This window comes from Bactrocera dorsalis, chromosome 2 (assembly GCF_023373825.1).
Source record: "Bactrocera dorsalis isolate Fly_Bdor chromosome 2, ASM2337382v1, whole genome shotgun sequence".
In the NCBI taxonomy this organism is placed as follows: domain Eukaryota; kingdom Metazoa; phylum Arthropoda; class Insecta; order Diptera; family Tephritidae; genus Bactrocera; species Bactrocera dorsalis.
In genome coordinates, this window is record NC_064304.1 from 50,623,086 (window position 1) to 50,643,652 (window position 20,567).

Here is a 20,567-nt window from a genome sequence, read left to right on the forward strand (position 1 = left end):
AATAAATAGTTAGAGCTGAATTAAAAACATAGTCACAAATACATATCTAAATATATCCATGCTTAGAAACAGTATATACATTATATCAACGGTTTCCAAGTAAAATAAAATCTATCGAGGGTGTTAAAATGCCCACTTTACTTCATTCATCCACCAATATGTATAGCCGCGAATAAATCGACTAATAATTGAATTTCATCATTTCATCACATGCTTTAGTAACCCACTTCATCTATTCTTTATTATCCAATCAACTTGTTGCTTGCTTATCGTTTAAGGACACTCTCAGCGCCCACAGCACAAAACGGCGGGAAACACATCATAAAAACGAGTATATATCATATCATATGAGCGTAGGAGAGTTCAATGCCTGCGTCAGCATGTCTTGAACAATAGCGGACTGACGAAAAAATAAATTACGACAGGACACATACAATTGTGCATACCCATACGCCATGCCCTCCCATTGTGGAGCAAACAAAGAGACATACGTCAGAAGGACTGTAAGGAAGCTGATAATCACATTATTGCCGTTTGAAGGCGTAAATGCCGACACTCGCATATGGAGCAAGTAGTAAGACAATCCATTGCACTATTGCGTAAAAATGCCGTAATCCTGATCACAGTAGTCCTTTGGTATTGTAGCGCTTCGGTTGTATCGCTATCTAGTGCGAAATGTTTTGCGGTAAAGTCGACGCGAAGTTGAAGTTGCAGCAGTTGGCAGTAAAGTGCAAGGAAAGGTGTCTGGATCCAAAAGCATTCAGTTGTGTACAGAAAGTTTTGTGTGAAAATGAAAGTGAAAATGCGAGTAAACGATGGAAATTCTTAAATTTTTGCTTGATTTTTATTCTCTCGGCTTATGGATACAATTATTTCTGCAAGGAAATGTCTTCAAAGGTATGCAGAAGTATTGGATAGGCAATCTAAATGTTCAAACCAAAAAACACAAATTTGTATACTTATGGTACAATGCAGAGATAGAAAAGTTCGCATAATTGTGCATTATCTAAAAAATCTTAAATTCCGCACAATTAAAATTTATCTAATAACTGGTAACAGTAAAATCGGCATTTTCAACCAATGATTTTTTAAAATACCAATCAAAGAGATTAACCGAAGCATCTCCGGCATATCTGGGTATTCGTACATGCATATGCCATTGCAAATACCTGAGTAAATTTGAGGTATTTTGGTATAAATTGGAACACGCATTTCTTGCAAAGTATCGTAAATAGAATTACTATTGCATAAACTAAGTCACAAATAATGTCACAAAGTGAGTTTGGTTTTGGATGCGTTGGCACCTGTAGTTGAAAATATTTTTGTACACTGAATCAGACTATAACCACGTCCTGGTTTGTCGTGCCACGTCAATATAGATCTCCCAAACCACTTTAACTAAAGCAATCAAAATTGCTCAACACCTCCTTCTGCAACAGTGTTAAAATAGGTGAAATCGAAACTCACCCCATAACGGTTATGGAAAAATGTTTCAGAGGCATTAAGTTTTGCAGTCAAGATGATAAACAAGATTTTATAGAAGCGGGTATCAAAATCGGACATAAGCTCATCTTTAAATGAAAACCAATATCTTAGGACTTACTCAACCAATTTTAAGTAAATTCGCTAGACAATAAGGTTATACTGGGAAATCGACAATGCGAGATCGATCTAAAACCGCGTCAGATACCGAAAATATGGACCCAAGTGCCTATAACTAAGTCTTTACCAAAAATATCGGTCAGTATGTGAGAAAGTATGTGAAGAGCGCAACTATGTTCCCGATGGTGGCTAAAGCACAGCGGGGAATGCAAAAACGTTACGGAGGTGCCGCCACAAGTGAAATATTGTGCCGTGATTAGCTTCGTCGCCTCAAAGATGGCGATTTCGATATTAACAACCGTACACGTAAAGAAATCACAAACAATATCGAAGAAGGAGAATTGAAGATGAATGAGAATCCGTGCTATTTCAGAGCGACTACATGCACGGGGAATGATTCAGAAACAATGAACTTGAGATCCTTATGACCTCAATACCAGGTGAGGCACGTAAAAGTGATTATGTTGCATTACAACACTCAGCCTCACGTTGCCAAACCTGTTAAAATTTAACTGAAAACGCTTAAATGGGAAGTCCTACTATGTTGCACGATCCGAATATTATTTGTTCCGTTCAATGACACATGGTCTGGCTCAAAAGCAGTTCCACTTGCAAAACGACATCGAAAAAAATATGATTGGCGATTAGCAATACTTCGAATAATTCATTTGTAACCACCGTGTCCACGAATCGAACATGATTGGAATCAATACAATACTTGATCGGTTTGATTGAGGAAACCGTCGCAACTCACTAATCTGATATGATTTGAGTTGAATCGAAGTCGGCCATACCGTTTACTCGATCGTAATTGCCGAAGAATAGATTGTTCATGTTGCATCAAATCAGTTGACGCTGGTCGGTAATTGTCGCGATCAACAATGTTGTGTATAATGAGTCGACGAACGGCCATAAACATCAACTGATGATCAACACGTCAATAAAATAAAGGAATTAGTGCTTAAGAATTGACAATTTACAGTCAGCGATTTTTTTTCGTAAAAACAGCGTCGCGTAAACGTCTGTGAAACAATGCTACCCGATCTATGCTTACGACTCGAAAACGGTCGATCAATCGGCCGAATATCGTGGCAAAGATGAGCCGAAGCCAAAAAAACCACGTCAAAACGGGTCAAAAACCAAAGTTAGTTCGACGGTTTTCTTCGATTATCAAGGTGTGCAATCCGAATTCGTTACGACCGGCAAAACTGTTAACAAGGGATACTATTTTAGTGGGCCGACAACTGTCGGGTTTTGCACCACGATAAGGCACCCCCGTTTCATGAGTTTTTTGCCAAATTTTCAACTAATATCATAGAAAGTTATTTTGGTAATTGACTTTAATAACTGTTTCGAGGATTGGAAAAAAAGTTGACAAAAGTGTATTGGAGCTATGTGTGATTACTTTGACGACAAGGATTTTGAAAAAATAAATTAAGAATTTAACAAATATAAAAAAATTCTTACTACTTTCGCTCATAGTAGTAAACTATAGTTCAATACCGAAAATATTCAAAATTATATTATAATACATATATTTATTATCTCTACTCTAACATCCCTTAAGGAACACCTAGGCAGCCAATTTAAGATTGCTAAAAATACAGATTGCTAGTAATATATTGGCAATATTGGATGCTGATTATTTTTAATGTTTAACAATTGATTTTTAAATACATACATTTCATGCCATTCATTGTTAGCAATGTACTGCCATTTTGGAAGTTAATTGCTTTTATAAAAGGAAAACATACAAACATACAGTAAATTGCATGTAGAAAAAATAAGTTATCAAATTGTTTAATATCGATAATGTCCATAATTTCGTCTTGCTAGTTGACCCAATCGTTGTTGCATGGAGTTGGCAAGCTTAAAACACTAATTTTGTGGAAAATTATTCCAAATGTTATAGATGCAGTTCTTCAAATCAATCAGGTTTTGCGGTTTCTCTCCCGTTATACGCATCTTAAGGATTGCCCAAGCATTTTCAATTGGTGATAAGTCAGGGCTTTGAGGAGGCCATTTCAATACACGCCAAACGTAAACCAAACCGAGGGAATAACGAAGACAAGTCATCGATTCATTAGTCCGGAGCACTTTATGCCAAAAATTTTTAGATGTTAATATGTGGTCTTTATAAAATACTTGTCGTTTTTTTAATTTGCCTCATTTAGATGGAGTAACTTTCTGCAAAGCGGCTGTGAATATTGGTTTGGTGCAATCTGTTACGCACAGTATGCACTGAGGGGGCGTTCTTGCCTTCTTTTATAAACTGTGCACGAATTGAAGGGATCGTTGTTGTTTTTGGGCGCCCTTGTCTCTTCTTCCAGATAACTCGATTTATTTTGTTGTAGCCGGCAATAACTTTCCCCTTTTGCGACCTGGCTTTTATTAAATTTTCAGCAATATAACGCTGCGTGTGACTATCTTTATGCAAATTAATTATGGTTGAACAATCCGCATTCGCTAATTGTTTAAAATTTACCATTTTCAGAATTTTTTTTAATTCACCGTAAATACCGTAAAAAAATCGCCTTAATATTAAAAAAAAAAAAACTTTAGTTACCAATTTTCAATTTCAAAATTTATAAAGTAAAGCATTTTTGCATTTTTAATGCTTTTTTGTAATTTATTTTCAAGTTTTAATATGAAAAACACTAATTACTGTACTTGATAACTTACTTTTTCCACGCATTGCCACTGAGCATTTCAATAAGAGGCCACGAGGCCTGTTTTACCAGACAGCCGATCGCCACTAAAATCATCAACCGTGATACATTGATAACGGTACTTTCCGAACATTTACAAAATAATTTATATTCAATTACGCGAAAAAGTATAGAGCGTTTAAAACAGCGCTGATTGTTTTGATAATTTATTTTTTCTACCTACTGTATGTATGTGTATGGTTAATATTTTAATTATATTTCATAGCATATGTAAATATAATTGCTCCTATTAAATTGATTTTAATTGCCAAATAAACATTATGCAATATTTATTTAAGTAAAAAAATTTTAAACGGTTCACTATGCACTATACGAGTATGTATCAGCTCGAACCTAACTACGCGACGCCATTTCGACAATGATAATTTTTGGGTACTTGATATCACCCACGCAAGAATATTGCCAACCTCTGCCGAACTTGTCAGTGTGTGAGTTATAAGTATATAAAATTGTTTGAAAATATCTTTTCGAGTGCAATATCAAAAGGTAATGCAAAAACCGCAGACATTTCTGTATCCCAATATACTCTAAATAGTGATTTCCGACTTTACTCATGACTTCTAACCGTTTGAGTTGGTGAAAATGTGATATTTTAAACAAATTAAGTGGACAATTTTTTTTATTATTTTAAAATTACATAGATGGCTTAGCGCTGCATATTCATTCAGGCCAAGACATTGATCCGACCCTTATAAAATGTATAAAACGAGAATTTTCTTGGTCTTATTAAAACCCTCTCATGGTGCACGGACTGCAAAGTTTTCCAATCCATGCAACGGCACATCAACAAAACTCGCTCACAACATAATATAATGGCTGCATAATATGACAATTCAAAAGCCACTTTCATGCTACGAGGCGTTGCAAAATAATTGCAACCCTGTGTTAGCTGTCACATGCCCACATATATCTCGCAGATATTTTCGTTTCTACAATAAGGTGTATTCGAGCTCTTCCAAATTTTTGTTTAGGATTTTTGCATTTCATGCGACCCTGCAATAGCTAAAGAATCCCCCTACTGACTGCGGAACTGTCAACGCAGTGTACGAGTATACCATAAGTACGCAAAATTGTAAGGACGACGTTGGTTCTTTTAGGCACAAAATAACCGCAATTTCTCAATACACGCCGCACAACTATAAAGATAGGTTTTCAAATGTATTACATTGAAAATCGCCACAATAAATGAAAGAATGGGAATATATTTTATATATTATAGTTATGTATCTTATTCATATACTAGTTATGTATGCATTTCCAAAGTTCATGTCCTTAGTGTGTTCACCGGTACTTTTGGTTAATCAATCGACTCTGATTTTAAAAAAGGTGGCCAAGAGAAAAAACTGTTGAAAACACCAAATACTAAAGATATAATAAAGTAATTATTGCAGCGCTGTCTACTAGAGTTGCCAAGAGCACTTCGATATGCTTTTCGACCTTCTGAAGACTGCAGCTTTTGTGATAAAATAGAAAATGCGATACGTTTACGTGGCATAACAAGTGAGGAATTCGCATCAAGATATGCCTATGGAGGAGGGCCAGTCATAGTGGAGGATGCCACAAAAAATTGGACAGCACCAACTGTGAGTACTTTTTTTAAGGTTAGAGCAGATCTTTTCTCAGATATTTATGTTTCGTACTAGTTATTTCAGATATGACTTATTTATTTCAAATGACTAATAGCATTTGCTTTTTGTAGAAATTCAATTACTGGTACTTCCGTGACATTTATTTCAATGCAAAACGCAAACAAAAAATACTCGACTGCCAGTTTCTACCCTACCAGACAGGCTTCAAGAATCTTTACAAAGCCTTGGATATGCCTAAAGAGCGCGTGGAGTTACAGACTGGCTATCAGCCGTGGTATTTTGGCTGGAGTAATTGTAATCCTGAGACAGCTGAAGAATTTCGTAAGCATTATGGGCGTCCCTACTTTCTTCCACCCACATCCGAAAACAACGCGGTAGATTGGTTCTTCATCGGCACAGCTGGACTGGGTGCACACATGCATGTAAGTATAAATGAAGCAAGCTCGTAAATAGTATTTTAATGTACATGCCACAGATCGACAATGTACGCCTACCATCGTGGCAAGCACAGCTATCGGGCAGTAAACGATGGCTACTCGCACCACCACCGGAATGCTACTTCAAATGTAAACGCTTCGACACCATCGTTCGAAAGGGGGACATAAGTAATTTTTTTTCTAAGTAAAGGTATATTTTAAAAACTATTTGCTATCTTCTTAGTTGTTTTAGATACCAATAAGTGGTACCACCAGACTTTCGTGCAACCGGGGGAAATCAGTCTTACCATTGGAGCTGAGTATGACTAAGTAACATTTTCGATAATCATGAGTTTGATTCTATATAAAATTTATTTGTAATATTATATATTTAAGTTAAAGAAAAATAACTCAATACAAATTAGTATAATTTTTTCTTAAAAGCACTTACTACAGTAAAAGACTTTACAATGACGTACCATACACTCTAGAGAAGTCATATCAAGCTCTTGTAAATAGTATCCGGCTTGAACTCGGCTACCAAATGTGAATAAATGAAAAGTAAAACATAATATCTCATATTCCTCAAAACATAGTCTAAGTTTAATTATCTAAAAACTGGGTAATTTCTTCAGGTACATGATTATCTGGGCTTAGGAGCACAATCAACTTGCGATTTGACCCTTTTCATTTCTTGAAATCAAAATTGGAACTCATTCGGATTTTATTTATTTAAATTAAGTTATACTTAGAGTACTTCTTGTAAAAATTCATACAAAAACCTGGGAACAGAAATACTTTTTATGCCCATTACAATATTAAATTACTATATCTAACTGTACTATAAGACTTGCATAAATTAAATACATCTACAAGACTTAAGCAATATATTATTGATAATATTTGCATAAAAAACTATTTTAATATGCGATTATTATATTAATTTTTGAGATATTCGATATTTATTTCACATTTGCAATCATGATTTACTCATTCGAACTAGTTTTAGCCTCGTCAATTACGGCATTTTTTCCAGGCGCGCATTGAACTTTATTAAGTGCAATTTTTCATCAGTACGCAGACCCTAATTCAATTGAAGTATCTGCGAACTAAAAAAAAAACTCGCTGAAGATTTCAACATAAATGGTGTCGGCTGGTTGAAGGTGACTTGAAATGCCGTTAAACAACTAGCCATTGATTTTGGATCAAGAGTACTTTTTTTGTCTGCAAGGCGACATTTTTGCACTGCCACATAACCAGCCGACTAGCCAAGCCAGCTGGTGGCACTTTCAGACCAATCTGGTGAGCTGAAAATTGTATACACATACACATATGTTTGTACTCGTATCTCATTGCAGATACGAAGAAAGCTATCTTGCTATAACAACCAGCCGAAAGAAAAGTAATATTACAACGATCGCTTTCGGTAATCTCTAAGTTACACTTTATATTGCGTAAGTACATCCTCGCTGCTCGGTCTAGGCCTTGTTGGTATAGACTGGTTATTTCTAAAGAGTCACGTGGCAACACTTCGCAAAGTTAGAGAAAATTTAAACGGCCAAAGTCGGCAATAAAAATTTGCCAGTAACTTGTTGAATTAAATTTTAGCAAATGCCTCACGCGTTTTGTTGTCCCAGTCAACGGTGTAATTACTTTAATGTGGTCCATAAGTGTGCGACGAGAAACCAAGTTTGTAGTTTTGTGTTTACATGCATGCATATACACACATATGTATGTTTTATAATATATTTCGTTACTGTTAGCATGTAATAGTAATTGGATAATGCGATTACTTATGCAACACGCTTTGATGAGACAACGATAAACATAGCGAACACCTATTATGTAGGCTTGTATAAAAGTAAACTTCATATTATTAATACTTATGTATATGTGAACGAAAGATAATCGTTTGGATCTAAATCACTTTTTTCATCTTAAATTATAGCTTAGGCACTCGGCATTTTAAATCCAATTCAAATTCAGTTATGCCAAACTCCATAATTCCATTTTGTACTAAAATCATTGCCAAAGCGACAATCCTAGATTTCAATTTGAGACAAAGTTTTGTGGTTTCTGGAGCAGCCACACCCAAATCCATTCACATCACACCCAAAACAACAACTTTAGAATATATATGTTAAATTTTTGACATCTGCGACATTGGATTAAACAAAGCGCTATAAATCACTCATTATTCCCGTCCTGTTATATGGTGCTGAGGCTTGGACGATGACAACAACTGATGAGTCGACGTTGCTAGTTTTCGAGAGAAAAGTTCTGCGGAAGATTTATGGTCCTTTGCGCGTTGGCCACGGCGAATATCACGTTCGATGGAACAATGAGCTGTAAGAGATATAAGTACCACGACATTGACATAATTCAGCGAATTAAAAAACTCGGCTATGACTGCGTAATCGGTTTCTACGCCAGTAAAAAGAAGAGGAACATTGGAAGTAGGTATCACTCATCTAACCAGCCTCCGTCAGATGAATAAAACGACCTGCAGGTTACCGCACACATCATCGCTGTTGTGAATCATTTCAAATTGAAAAAGAAGGACGAATGTTACCTTTCACCATTGCGTATATAGCCGATAGTAAGAGCAAAGTGGAAATGAATTTCTGATCAATGGACTGGGAAGGTGGGCCTACTAAACGCTGTGCACCGTTACGAAGCAATTCAGCCAGCCACTTCTTCGCTCTGCAATGTGGCATACCGACTGAATTTAAATCGGAGCTTCATTTCATACATCTTTGACGCAGTTTCTATTTCTTTAATCAACAGATTGCTTAGTTATACTCCTCCTATTAAAGAGTTGTGTGTGTAATTGCTTAAATGCGGAGTGAATTTTGGCGATTTGACTCTGTAGTCACGCACTCGTCTCGCACTTTCGTTTGCAGTCACTGAATTTCAAACTAGGAAAACTAGTCTTCCACCACATTTGCTTGGAAAATTCATTTTTAGACTTCCCTTTTGGCTCTATTCGTTTAGACAAAATGAGTGATATAAATAAAAATACAATGAAACAAGTAAAAACAGCAAGTGCGTCATGTGACTTCGTGTCGGTTGGCAACAAGCCGCCATTGCAGCAAAACAACGACTTGACCACGAGAAAAGACAAATGTATTAAAACTGAACCGAAGAGGTGAATACACTCTTATTTGTGCCTCTATTCGGTAGGGTTGCATAAAATGCGATGGGTATAGCAATATCTCGGAAAAAAGTTTTTTTAGAAAGTTTGCCAATCTTCTTAAAGATTTACTGATACATTAATCACATTAAAGATTTTTGTCAAATTTTGCATACTGTACCATGGACATTGACATTACCTGACGAATCCCCCTTAGGAGTGTTTTGCTTAGTGAAAGGTTTGCGCATTGGTAACTTCGAGTACCGCAGTTGAAGGAACGATGAGTCGTACGAGATAAGAGGCAGCGGCTGCTTTGGCTAGGTCACGTTGCCCGGATGGAAAATAACACCTTAACCTTTTTCAACTCAGCTAAGGCCGCGTAAACGGTGCCAACACCAGTAAAAAAGAACGCTAAGAAATGAACAGAGGTAAACACGGGACGATGGGAACGCACCGCTCATATCCAAGGACCCACGGGACTAAATTTAATCCATGGCATTGATCTCACAATCCTTTTTACATAAAATCCGTCAATATGTTAGATAAATAATTGAAATTGAAAGAGAATCCTTTCCTGATAGTAATTTGGCTGTGTATTATAGCCAGGAAGCGCGGCTATAACCGAACATTTTATGCTCCTGCAACTTGCAAGAATCATCGCCGGCTAAATACCTTCGAAAGGATTCAACTTCATTTCTTGACGGAATCAAAGCGAAAATTATACTAAATCGTCCTCAATCGATTTATAATTAAATGCTCCGTGGGTTTCATTAAAGTACCTCACAAATCAGAACCAATCTATGTAGAGTAAAGCCAGCCAGGTGTTCGAAAAAAGTTAAAGTTTTCACCAGATTTTACGCCCAAAGATACTATGATATGCGCTCTTGGATGCCAAACATACAATTTTCATCCCGATCATTTATACATTTACTACATATATAACTCCATATATATCCTGATTAGGTGAACAGGAGTATAAAAAATGTTATTATACTTTTTTTTCTAAGAATATCTCTTCAATTATTGAGGGATAATGTTAATACATTATAGCAGGCATTGAGGATTTTTACAAGTTTTTGAATATTTACCAGTATTTTTATAACCAACTTATAGATGTTGTGTACCTTAAATGTAAGTTGTTGTATTTTGACGTAACTTCCTTTTATTTTGTTTCTAATTTGACCGAAATATTAATAATTTACATTTTTTCCAATTGCATTTAACTTTATTTTAAAAACTAATATTTAGCTATATTTTGGTTATGATCGGATTAAATCCAGATTCAGTTGTAGAAATTGGTTCTAACTCCCTACCAACTAAGCAAAAACCATTTAAATACCTTCACTTTCCACTTGATTTCACTGATGAAAACGCTCATTTAGTTGGCGAGAAACAATAAGTGTGGACGTTTATAACTCCGCAAAACTAAGAAAAATAATAATAATTGATTTCAACTATAGGTACATATACCCGCATTTACTTAATTATGTATGAACTCATCGCTACTCTATTGCATGTAGAAATGTACCTGTATGTATCCGAATCCTTTCAAATGTGTATGAACGCTCCAAGCAGTGGTTACGTCGCTTCCGAAAAAGTGAAATGTCTAATGCAAAAGTAGATCAAATCTATGATTTCAAAAAACAAAATAAAAATAAAAATTGGTGAAAGTGCAAATCACTTAACCACTTAGGGCACCAATTGAAACGAAATTGTTTTAAAATTTTGAAGTACAGTGGACACTATTATGCAATATCTTTATTTTGAATGTTTTCAAAAGCACCCACACAACTTAAAAGATGGACTTCTCATTACAAAAACACAGTCAATAGTTTTAATAGAAAGTTCATTACTTGATACTCAGCGATAGACAGCTACTATGAGTGCGTAAGTAATTTAACTTTACAAAATGACGACTTGAAAATCCGTGAAAGTAATTAAAATCCTTACAACTTCCATTGGATAAATAGTTGAGAAAGCACCGACTTCTGATCCGAAGACAAACAAATGTTAACTCTGTACACCAAACTTTTTCTCACTCTAAATAATAATGGTCATAAAAGAGTTGGTTAAAATGCAGATATTTCCGAAATAGTTCCACTGAACACACGCTCTCTAACTTAGCCGAGTAGTCACCTTTTGCACATTATACATTTGTGCCACGACTCTGTGGTTACCGAAAAGCCGTTAGAGCGAACTGCCAGCTGCAGCTATAATTTGGTCACATGATTCGCCGTTTCTTTGGTGTTTGGTTGGTGGGCGAATGCCACAGCTGTTACAGGCGATGATGCAATAGTGCATCCGTCGTCTTTCATACATAACCAAATACAACTGAATCTGCCGGCGGTTACAAGCTGTGAGGCGAGCTGCCGTGGTACGAAATTCACCAGCGAATCTACGGTTTACAATGCAATCTGCGATGGCTTGTGGCAGTATGAGAACGTCGCATCGACATGCCTTTTAAAACTGATCTCATCGTTTGCGGGCTGTGGCGCAGCAGCGGCAGCAATAATGCCGCTACATTCGAAGATGTTTTTGGTCATGTGATGGTTTTACTTGAGCATGTACATATGTCAACTGGTAGGACGGTATTTATTTCAAATTACTCACTCAATTTTGTTCGTCTGCTTGCGGCGCCTCTCATATCAGCTCACATTGCAATAGCAAGCACTTAGTGCACTTGCCGCACAGCTGACACCTGAACATGTCGACAGTTCTTATGAGTTTCTTTGGGTTTTGGACGACACCAACAAACTGCCGCTCCATTTGTTTTAATAGCGTGCAAAATCAAGCAGAAAATTAGTTTGTTACAAGTTTTATTGCTGTTCGAATATTCATTACACATTACTGTACATACATATATGGTACATTACATGCAAATGAGTTCACTTACTTTCGTTGGCGGTAAAACATACATACATACGTAGGTACAATTGTCTTGATATTTTATTTGTTTACGAAATGTGTGTTAAAGTAATTACAAAGATCCTTGAAAAGATAGTAAATATGTAACAATTTGGTATATGTCTACACTTGTGATTAATTAGAGTTTAGTTTATTCGTTTGTGTCATTCCTAGTCAATTCCAAGAAAAGTATATTCTTACTTTATTTCACTATAAATTTCAAATTGTTGAAAATAAGCAAAAGGCCAAGAATGGAACAGTCAAAATGAGACCAATTAATTATTGCTTGTACATTCCCATTGAGCAGAAAAAAATACAATAAGCAGTTTTCAAGTAAGTAACGGGGTAGTTGTGTCGTTTTCAATGACAAAGTTCGAAGTTGGTATTTTTGTTACTTGATTTATGCTCAATTTGATTTGCCATTTCTTAATAAACAGACTTACTCCGAAACAACATTTGCAAACCGGGCAAATTTATTACCAAAGTAATGATTCGGTAGGCGCTCTGCTGTTTTGGTGGAATGGGTAACAAAACTATGCCATTTGGAGTGAATAAAATCTGCAAGCCATTGTAGAAATCGTTAAATCCCCAAAAAGTCATTAATTAGTTTAGCTCATGGGCAGATCCATGTTTCTTCAAAAATTTAACCGCACATGTGGTATTATTACAGTCAATAGGACGTTTGGTTGACATACCAGGCAACTAGTGAAACAATCAATTTATGGAAGGAAAATTTTTGGTAAGCGCATAATTTCGCATTGTGGGACCGTGGCGTGGCCTCTAAGATCTTGTGATTAAACACCTCTGGACTGTTTTTATGGTTACGTGAAATCATTTGGCTACGCACATAATTCCAATTCGATTGATATCTTGGAAGAGAATATTCGGCGCGGTATAGCTGACATAGGGCCCCAATTGCTGAAGAAAGTGATCGGGCCTCTCTGCTGGCATTAATTCGAGCCAGCCGCGCCGGTCACTTCACCATATTTCAAACATAATGACAAACCCTTATCTTTATAATAAACCTAAATTCTTGACCATAACATTGAATTATATGCGTTTTATTTCTTCTTGAAAAACCCATGTCTAGACAAACAATATTTATATTGTCCCAGTGAACTCAACCCCACATGATTGTTATAATTTTTGGAAAACGATTATTATAGATAAAGTCAGATTTCTTTCAACAAAAATTATATTCATAAAATCCATGCCGGTGATTTGGAGTTCGCATATTTAAATAATTGGATCTTTGATCGGTGGCGATTGGCACAGTTATGTACAAGTAGTTGTAAACTGCAATTGGAAGCCGAGGCACGAGTCGACCAGCGTCTTACGACTTTTGTGTTTTAGTTTGTGAGCACGCGCCCACTTATAATAAATTATGTATCGCACTTATAATTATTGTGACAATCAGCGCATTACATTTTCTATGAAAATATATTCAACAAGGAAGTAAATCTTTAACACTTTTGTGGCTTTAAGATCCTTGACTACTTACGGCTACATAAGTATGAAGGAAATTAGAAATTAATAAAAACAAGAATTGAGGTGCTTAGTTTGAAGTAACATGATAATGTCTTTATTTTTACATGACCACTTATCGGCTGATTTTTTACCACACTTTTTCTTTATTTAACAAAATTATGTGGATATTTTATTCTCGACCAGATTTTCTAATTATTTGAATACTGAAATTAATTTCGCTGTTTATATTTATATCAACCTTTAGGTGAACACAGCACAACCAGGTATATGCAGTAATGATTTGTAAAAGTATTAGTATTAGTTAACTTACATTGTGCCACGGAAAAGATTCACATTGTAATCATAGACTGATGAGCGTCCGGGTCCCGAGAGTATCAATGCGCATTCGCTGCCGGTATGTGTGTTGAGGTGCTCACCAAAGTGGTTAAATTGTGCAAATGTGTTGAGACATGGCGCTAATATGGCCGCGGTGAATAGTAATAGTCTGTAAGAAAAAATAAACAGTTGTAAGCTATGCTTGCTTTGTAATAGTTTAAATTTATCTGCCATATAAAATTGTTATGCATATCCGCAAATCGGTTCAAACCGATTCTCACGGCTTCCAGACGTGCGAAGTAGAGCAACGCACATACACTTTTTGCCTCGAATTCACTACTTCATTTGTTTTACCGACAATCTATGGCGCAATTTATAAACGCTCATTCATAGTGACTTACTTCCCAATCGATTGGATATATGTGATCAACCCAAGCGTGACGATGGTGATTTATCATTTTTTAGCTGTCGAAATTTAACATTCGCTGTCATTCAAAGCGATATTTCTGCAAATATTTACTTTAACTTGTTTTTTTCTCTGGAAAAATAAGTTCAATTTTATATTCGGCTTGGTAGTTACACCCTGTTGTTGGCGGATAATGAGCTGGTACTAGCCATGCTCCGGTCGCTATTCGAATTCACCCAATATATATTGCCTGACAGCATTTCGAAGGCTTATTAGGGCCAATAAGCTTTTCAATGTGTAGGTGTGTGCTTATGCTGATAAGTAACAGTGAATACCAGTTGTTGAAGACCAATGGGAAAAGAAATGCCCAAAGATTTTTCAAACACGTTCACCTTCAATTTTGCCATAACAAAAACAATTTGGAGGTCTTACGTTCACGCCATGGGCTATTTCTGAGTGCTTTGTGGGGCAATTAAATGCAATTGAACAAAGATTAATTGAATTGGAGGTGTCGAAGTGAAAGTCCCAACAATGTGTGATTTTTATGTATAAAAATAAGTACGTATATGTGTACTTAAGGTATCTCGAACTTTTACAAATTTTTGAGAGACTGTTGTATTTGGTTCACAAATACTTTGAAAAGGGACTGTGACAACATTACATTTGAATCGTAATTGAGCATATTTTTCGATTTGTACTTTCTAAATTAAATTGATCTTGGCGTAATATAATAAAATACAATATTATTTTTTGGGACTAACGGCTTGGCGAATATATCATTTACCATCTTTCAACATTATCATTGACACTATCGCAGAAATACATACATACTTCATTTCTGGAAATATTTACAACTTATAAAAATGGCAACAAAGAATGTTGTGAGAACGACTCCATAATCGAAGAAACTTGTTATATTCCATGTGTTTGGAAACCAGAAAAAGGTTCTGCACTTAGCACAACTTAGGGTTAATTTGAAAAGGAGATGTAATTTGCTGTCTTAAACTTTTAACTTAAAGTTAAAAAAAAAACAAACAAAGCAGTTATAGAATTTCATTTTCACCAATTAGTCTAAAAGCCAGTTTAGTAAATAATTAGTATTCTCCTTATTCCTGACATTCGACAACGAACGAAATTAAAATGAAGAACTATTTCCGCCAGTGAAACATAGCACCTATACCCCTCTTCGCAAGAGGTATTTTCGAGAAGTTTCGAACCTACTCGTTAACGTACCTCACCAACCATCACCAATCTATTTGAAGTACAGCCAGCCGAAACTTCGAAAATTCTGATATGAGTAACATATATACATACATACATGTACATATACATATGTGAATATTGCATTCGATGAAACGAAAAGCTGTACGAGTTATACTACTGTGATCAAATTAAAAGGTGAATTTTTTAACTTATATTTCGCGTGTTTTTCGAATCGGTAAATTTTTTTTCTGTAAGTTAATAGTACTGTTAGTGACATCTGCACTAAATTTTAGTATTAGTATTTGAGATACGCCTCGTTTTGTGAGGCTCTAAGAGTAAATTCTTCGATTTTTACTATGTCGATCATTCAGTTTGTATCACAGCTACATGTTATAATGGTCCGATGTCGGCGTTCTCACAAAGCAGCATTTTGGGGAGAAAAGGGCGTGCGCAAAATTTCAGATCGATATACATATAGAGACGGACTAGACAGGAAATTATAACCTTTATCGCTTTCACAGATACTAAGGAAACAACATCTTTTTATTCTAAAAGAACACTACATTAACAATACACAAAACGTGCACTTTGTAATAATTCATATTAGTTTGAATCAACGCTTTGGTTGGTTAAACAATTTTTTTCTAATTTTTTCTAATATAAATCTACATAGGAAATATTTGTGAATATGTATTACATTGAAATATTGTAACTATTGTTCCCCACATTACGCGTGTTCACATTTGACATTTGCCTTAGTCACGATGCATGTTAGCTGTTGCCCTATACATACATACGAATAACGTTACGCATTGGCAGCAAAATTAGAATTGTAAAATTGTGTTGAAAGTCTGCAAAGCACTCCAAGAAGGTCATTAGAGCGCTTATTTGTTGCCTTAAAATCGTAGGGTGAATTTAAGGCGACAAAATGATAATACTCAACAAATTGTATGCTACACAAACAAAAATTTATGTTATTTGCGCATAATACAGTTAACATTTAAATGTGTCAGAAATCGACAAATGATTGGCACGAGATATCAATCAATGGTTAGGTGACTGCATTACGGTGGACACATTTTTTATTGAAGTGTTATGGAAAAGTTATAATTCGTTTCAAGTTTTACATTAAATAAGGTGCACCGACTATTAAACATACTCGTGAGACTTAATTGGTATTGCAATGCATTAAATATTTCCTCAATTTCATGCGACTGGGGAAAATACTATACATTTTCATAAAAACCGATAGAAGGACTGGTTTCGTCTTCTGGGCTTTAAAATTTTTAGAATGACATTTGTATTTTATGCATGACGTTTGTATTTTGAGGAACGCGTTTTGTTGAAAATCCTCTCGGAAAATGATAGAACAATTTGTACAGAAGAAAGATTTGTAAAGGAACAGTCGAATGTTAACCACGATCACAATACGGGATCATTCTAAAAGTATTAATTAAAAAATGTTCAGTTAATATAAAGCATAACTCTTTTTAAGAGATCATACATCCAATTCAAATTTTATTCGAATAAGGTGTGTTGCCGATTTTAAGCTTGCTTTCCACAAAATGGGAACCTTAGTTCGGTTTTGTTTTTTAGCTTTTTGTTTAAACTGTTTGTTGTGCGCTTTATTGATATGATTTTTACCGCATTGTATTTGCCTCACGCTTTTCGCAGATTGATGTCTTCATCTCACTTATTTGCACTGCATACCTACGTTTTCAAATACTGCAACTACGAGTGGTAGTCGACAGGGGCAGGTGCGAGACGCTGACGGATGCAAAATTCATAGACAAGCTAAATATACATTTTACTTATGTACTATATGTACCATACATATATACATACGCATGCAAAATACTTTGACCTACTTAGGTGGATTGAGTGAGCGTATCGTTGAATAGTTGTGTGAATGGACAAACCAATATACTATGTTAACACATTTAGATGTAAGTACGTGCGTGTATCTAGACAAATTTCCGAGTGCATAAAGTGAAATAGTTTGCGCACATTTGCTGAAAGCAACTGTTGGCTTCTGTGTCGGTGACGCCTTCTTAAGGTGGTTTTACAAGAAAACAAGTAAAAACGTTAACTACGGCTGCATCGGATCTATAACACCCTTCACAGAAGAGCGCTGCCTTAGACAATAATCGATGCCCAATTTCGTGTCAAATAAACAAGTTTTCAATACATCGACTTGGGTTAGATGGATCAATTTGTATGACAAATATATTCTACAGTAATCCTATATGAGATTCTTCTTGAAAAGAAAAGAACCTGTGCAAAATTTCGGAGCGGTATCTCAAAAACTGAGAGACTAGTTCGCCTATATACAGACGGACAGACAGACAAACATGCCTAAATCGACTCAGTTGGTCATCCTGATCATTTGTATATACATACATTTTACAGGGTCTACTACGCTTGGGTATTACAAATATCGTGACAAACTTAATACACCCTATTTAGGGTATAAATATAAATATATATCAAATTACAAAAATAAATATGCTTTAAACTGACCATAAATGTGCGCAAACGCCATGGGGCTCGCCTAAAAGACATGCGTGTTGAAAAAACACAAGGCTGCAATTGAAAATTTGTAATGTTCTTGCATATTTTCTGCAAACATTTTGCATAGCCCCAAATGAAACGGCAATAACAAGAGTACAATTTCAATCAAGACAGTTAACCATGGCGTTCTCCCCGTATTGTCACAGCCTCATAATAAGTGCGTTCAGCCTATAAATTAGCCATATCATGAGCATGAAAATTCAACTTAAAAAAAAACAGAAAAATATTAAAAAAATAAAAAATCAAAATATTCAAATGGATATGTGGTTTATTCGGTCGTTGTGTATTTTTGTGTGGAGGGGAATAAAAATGTGTACTGAGCTTAAAGCCGAATGTATTAGGGCGGCGAATGCTGGGATCAAAGAATTATATACATAAGTATATTCGTTTGTGATTATGTGCATAAATACATAAAACTAATAGCGCGAAAGATAAAAATCGTAACACATTGCTGACCAAAAGCTCAAGCCCAATAGCGTTTGGTCGACATGGTGACACAGTGTCAATTCAGGTAATTGGTATGATTAATAAGTTCGCGTTGTCGATTATGCTGCGTTGCCTCTAGAAAAGGCAGATGTGGAGCGGTTTGTAGCAGCGCAACGTTGATTTGGGTACGCTCCGCAGCGATTAAACTTTTCCGATTCTGTTGCCTTCGCTCGTATTACAGAGAACGCGCGTATCCAATTACAAGCTGTAGGCTCAAGCGATTTGTCTGTAAATTAGCTGCAGAAAAACGAGTTTTTATTTTGTCCTGAAACGCCGCAGCAGAAACGGCAGATTATAGTTATTGACCATTTAGAAGTAAATTGCTAAAGAGTCGTTGTTTTGAAAGTTTGTAGGGTGTGGCAGCCGCATTCATATATTACTGTTATTGTTTTTATGAAGGCGTGCATATGTGGGTGCAAATCTTTTACTACTAACCGTAAAAATTTGAACTTATTATCAGTGTTTATTGTTCATAGTACATACTTAAATTACAATTAATTATATGAGCGAACGTTATTTGAATGAAAATTCTTAGACAAAAAATCTGATTAAAGTAATGTTAAATTTGTTGTAAAAACTTCCAATATTTCCATACTGGTTAAGTAGCATGTATACTCTGTGGATTGGAAAAATACTTGAAGAGAAAGACCCTAGCGTCCCCTGAGACAACAAAACCAATTTCAACATTTACCCGAATTTCGCAGTGTTTTCCCGAGTTATTATGAATCGACACTTAACAGTTAATTTTTAAGCTTTCGCAAAATATTGTTTCAAAGTATAATAGTTTGGTTTGCCTAACGGCTTTTTCTAACACCTAAAACTGATCGAGATACATAGATATAAAAGTATATACATCTAAGGATATATAACAATTATTGTTTACAACTTTCGACGTGGTTTAACTCCGTAGCAATACATCTTCGAACGAATCGGCGAACTTAATTAAACTACTAATGCTGTGCGCAAATTTACATTGCAAGACCGTCATGTGCCCTATCGTGGGATGGAGACAACTGCGGGCATTAGTGCGACTAACTTGGATTCAATATTGCATGGACATTTGACTGTAAAAAATATTTGTTCACGATTGAGCCCGCATAATTTGTCGATTGCTCAAAAAAAGTTTCATGTCGTTTGGTCGGAAAAAATGTTAAAAATACCATAGCGGTGCTTCGAAACACGTTACGACATTGTGATAGGAGATGAATCGTGTATTTACGCATATGGACCCAAAAGTTAACAGCAACAGTGTATGGATGATTAAAAATGAGCCGAATCCAACAAAAGTTGTTCGCGCACGAACACTTCCAAGCAAATGGTTTCCTTTTATTTTTTTTGGAAAAACTGGACATGTCGCAACCATACCAGTGGAACAAGGCAGAACAGTAAATTTTGAGTGGTATAGAACCATTTTTTGCCAGGTTTCTCTCAAGACATCACCACTGAACCACCAAAGGCGGACTCTTCACTACGACAATGCAAGCTCTCACACAACTGCAATAAACTCAAAGGTCAGCGTTTTTTGACACTTGAAGGGGCAGTTTTTGCAGATTCCTCATTCAAAGTGGCAAAATGCCTCAACAATTGATTCAAACGCATGCAAAAGTGCATAGACAATAAAGAGTTCTCGAATCCCGAAATATAAAAGGTAAATGTATCAGAGACAGAACAATTTTACAGCCGAGATGGTAAGAAAGAATTCCATAGAAGGCGGTGTTAAAAGTT

The 20,567-nt window shown here is 35.8% G+C and overlaps 2 protein-coding genes across 2 annotated transcripts in view; one reads left to right on the top strand and one right to left on the bottom strand.

Moving 5' to 3' along the window:
* Positions 1-20,567, bottom strand: part of LOC105226103 (peroxidase) — a 42,657-nt gene that overhangs the window by 8,752 nt on the left and 13,338 nt on the right. The window contains exon 2 of the mRNA XM_011204878.3: positions 14,172-14,345. Within this exon, the coding sequence (XP_011203180.1) occupies positions 14,172-14,345 (174 nt within the window). The remainder of the gene's footprint in view (positions 1-14,171; positions 14,346-20,567) is intronic.
* On the top strand, positions 14-14,165 carry LOC105226101 (uncharacterized). Its single transcript, XM_011204877.4, has 5 exons — positions 14-897; positions 5,723-5,914; positions 6,031-6,342; positions 6,396-6,525; positions 6,581-14,165. Exons 1-5 carry the CDS (start codon positions 676-678, stop codon positions 6,664-6,666), a joined length of 942 nt encoding a protein of 313 aa, XP_011203179.2. The 5' UTR covers positions 14-675; the 3' UTR covers positions 6,667-14,165.

What these genes read in the sequence shown, in the direction of transcription:
- LOC105226101 (XM_011204877.4), top strand. Translation starts at nt 676, where the DNA reads ATGTTTTGCGGTAAAGTCGACGCGAAGTTGAAGTTGCAGCAGTTGGCA. An exon ending in AAAATTGGACAGCACCAACT is followed by an intron (nt 5,915 to 6,030) that starts GTGAGTACTTTT and finishes TGCTTTTTGTAG; the next exon opens with AAATTCAATTACTGGTACTT. An exon ending in CGTTCGAAAGGGGGACATAA is followed by an intron (nt 6,526 to 6,580) that starts GTAATTTTTTTT and finishes CTATCTTCTTAG; the next exon opens with TTGTTTTAGATACCAATAAG.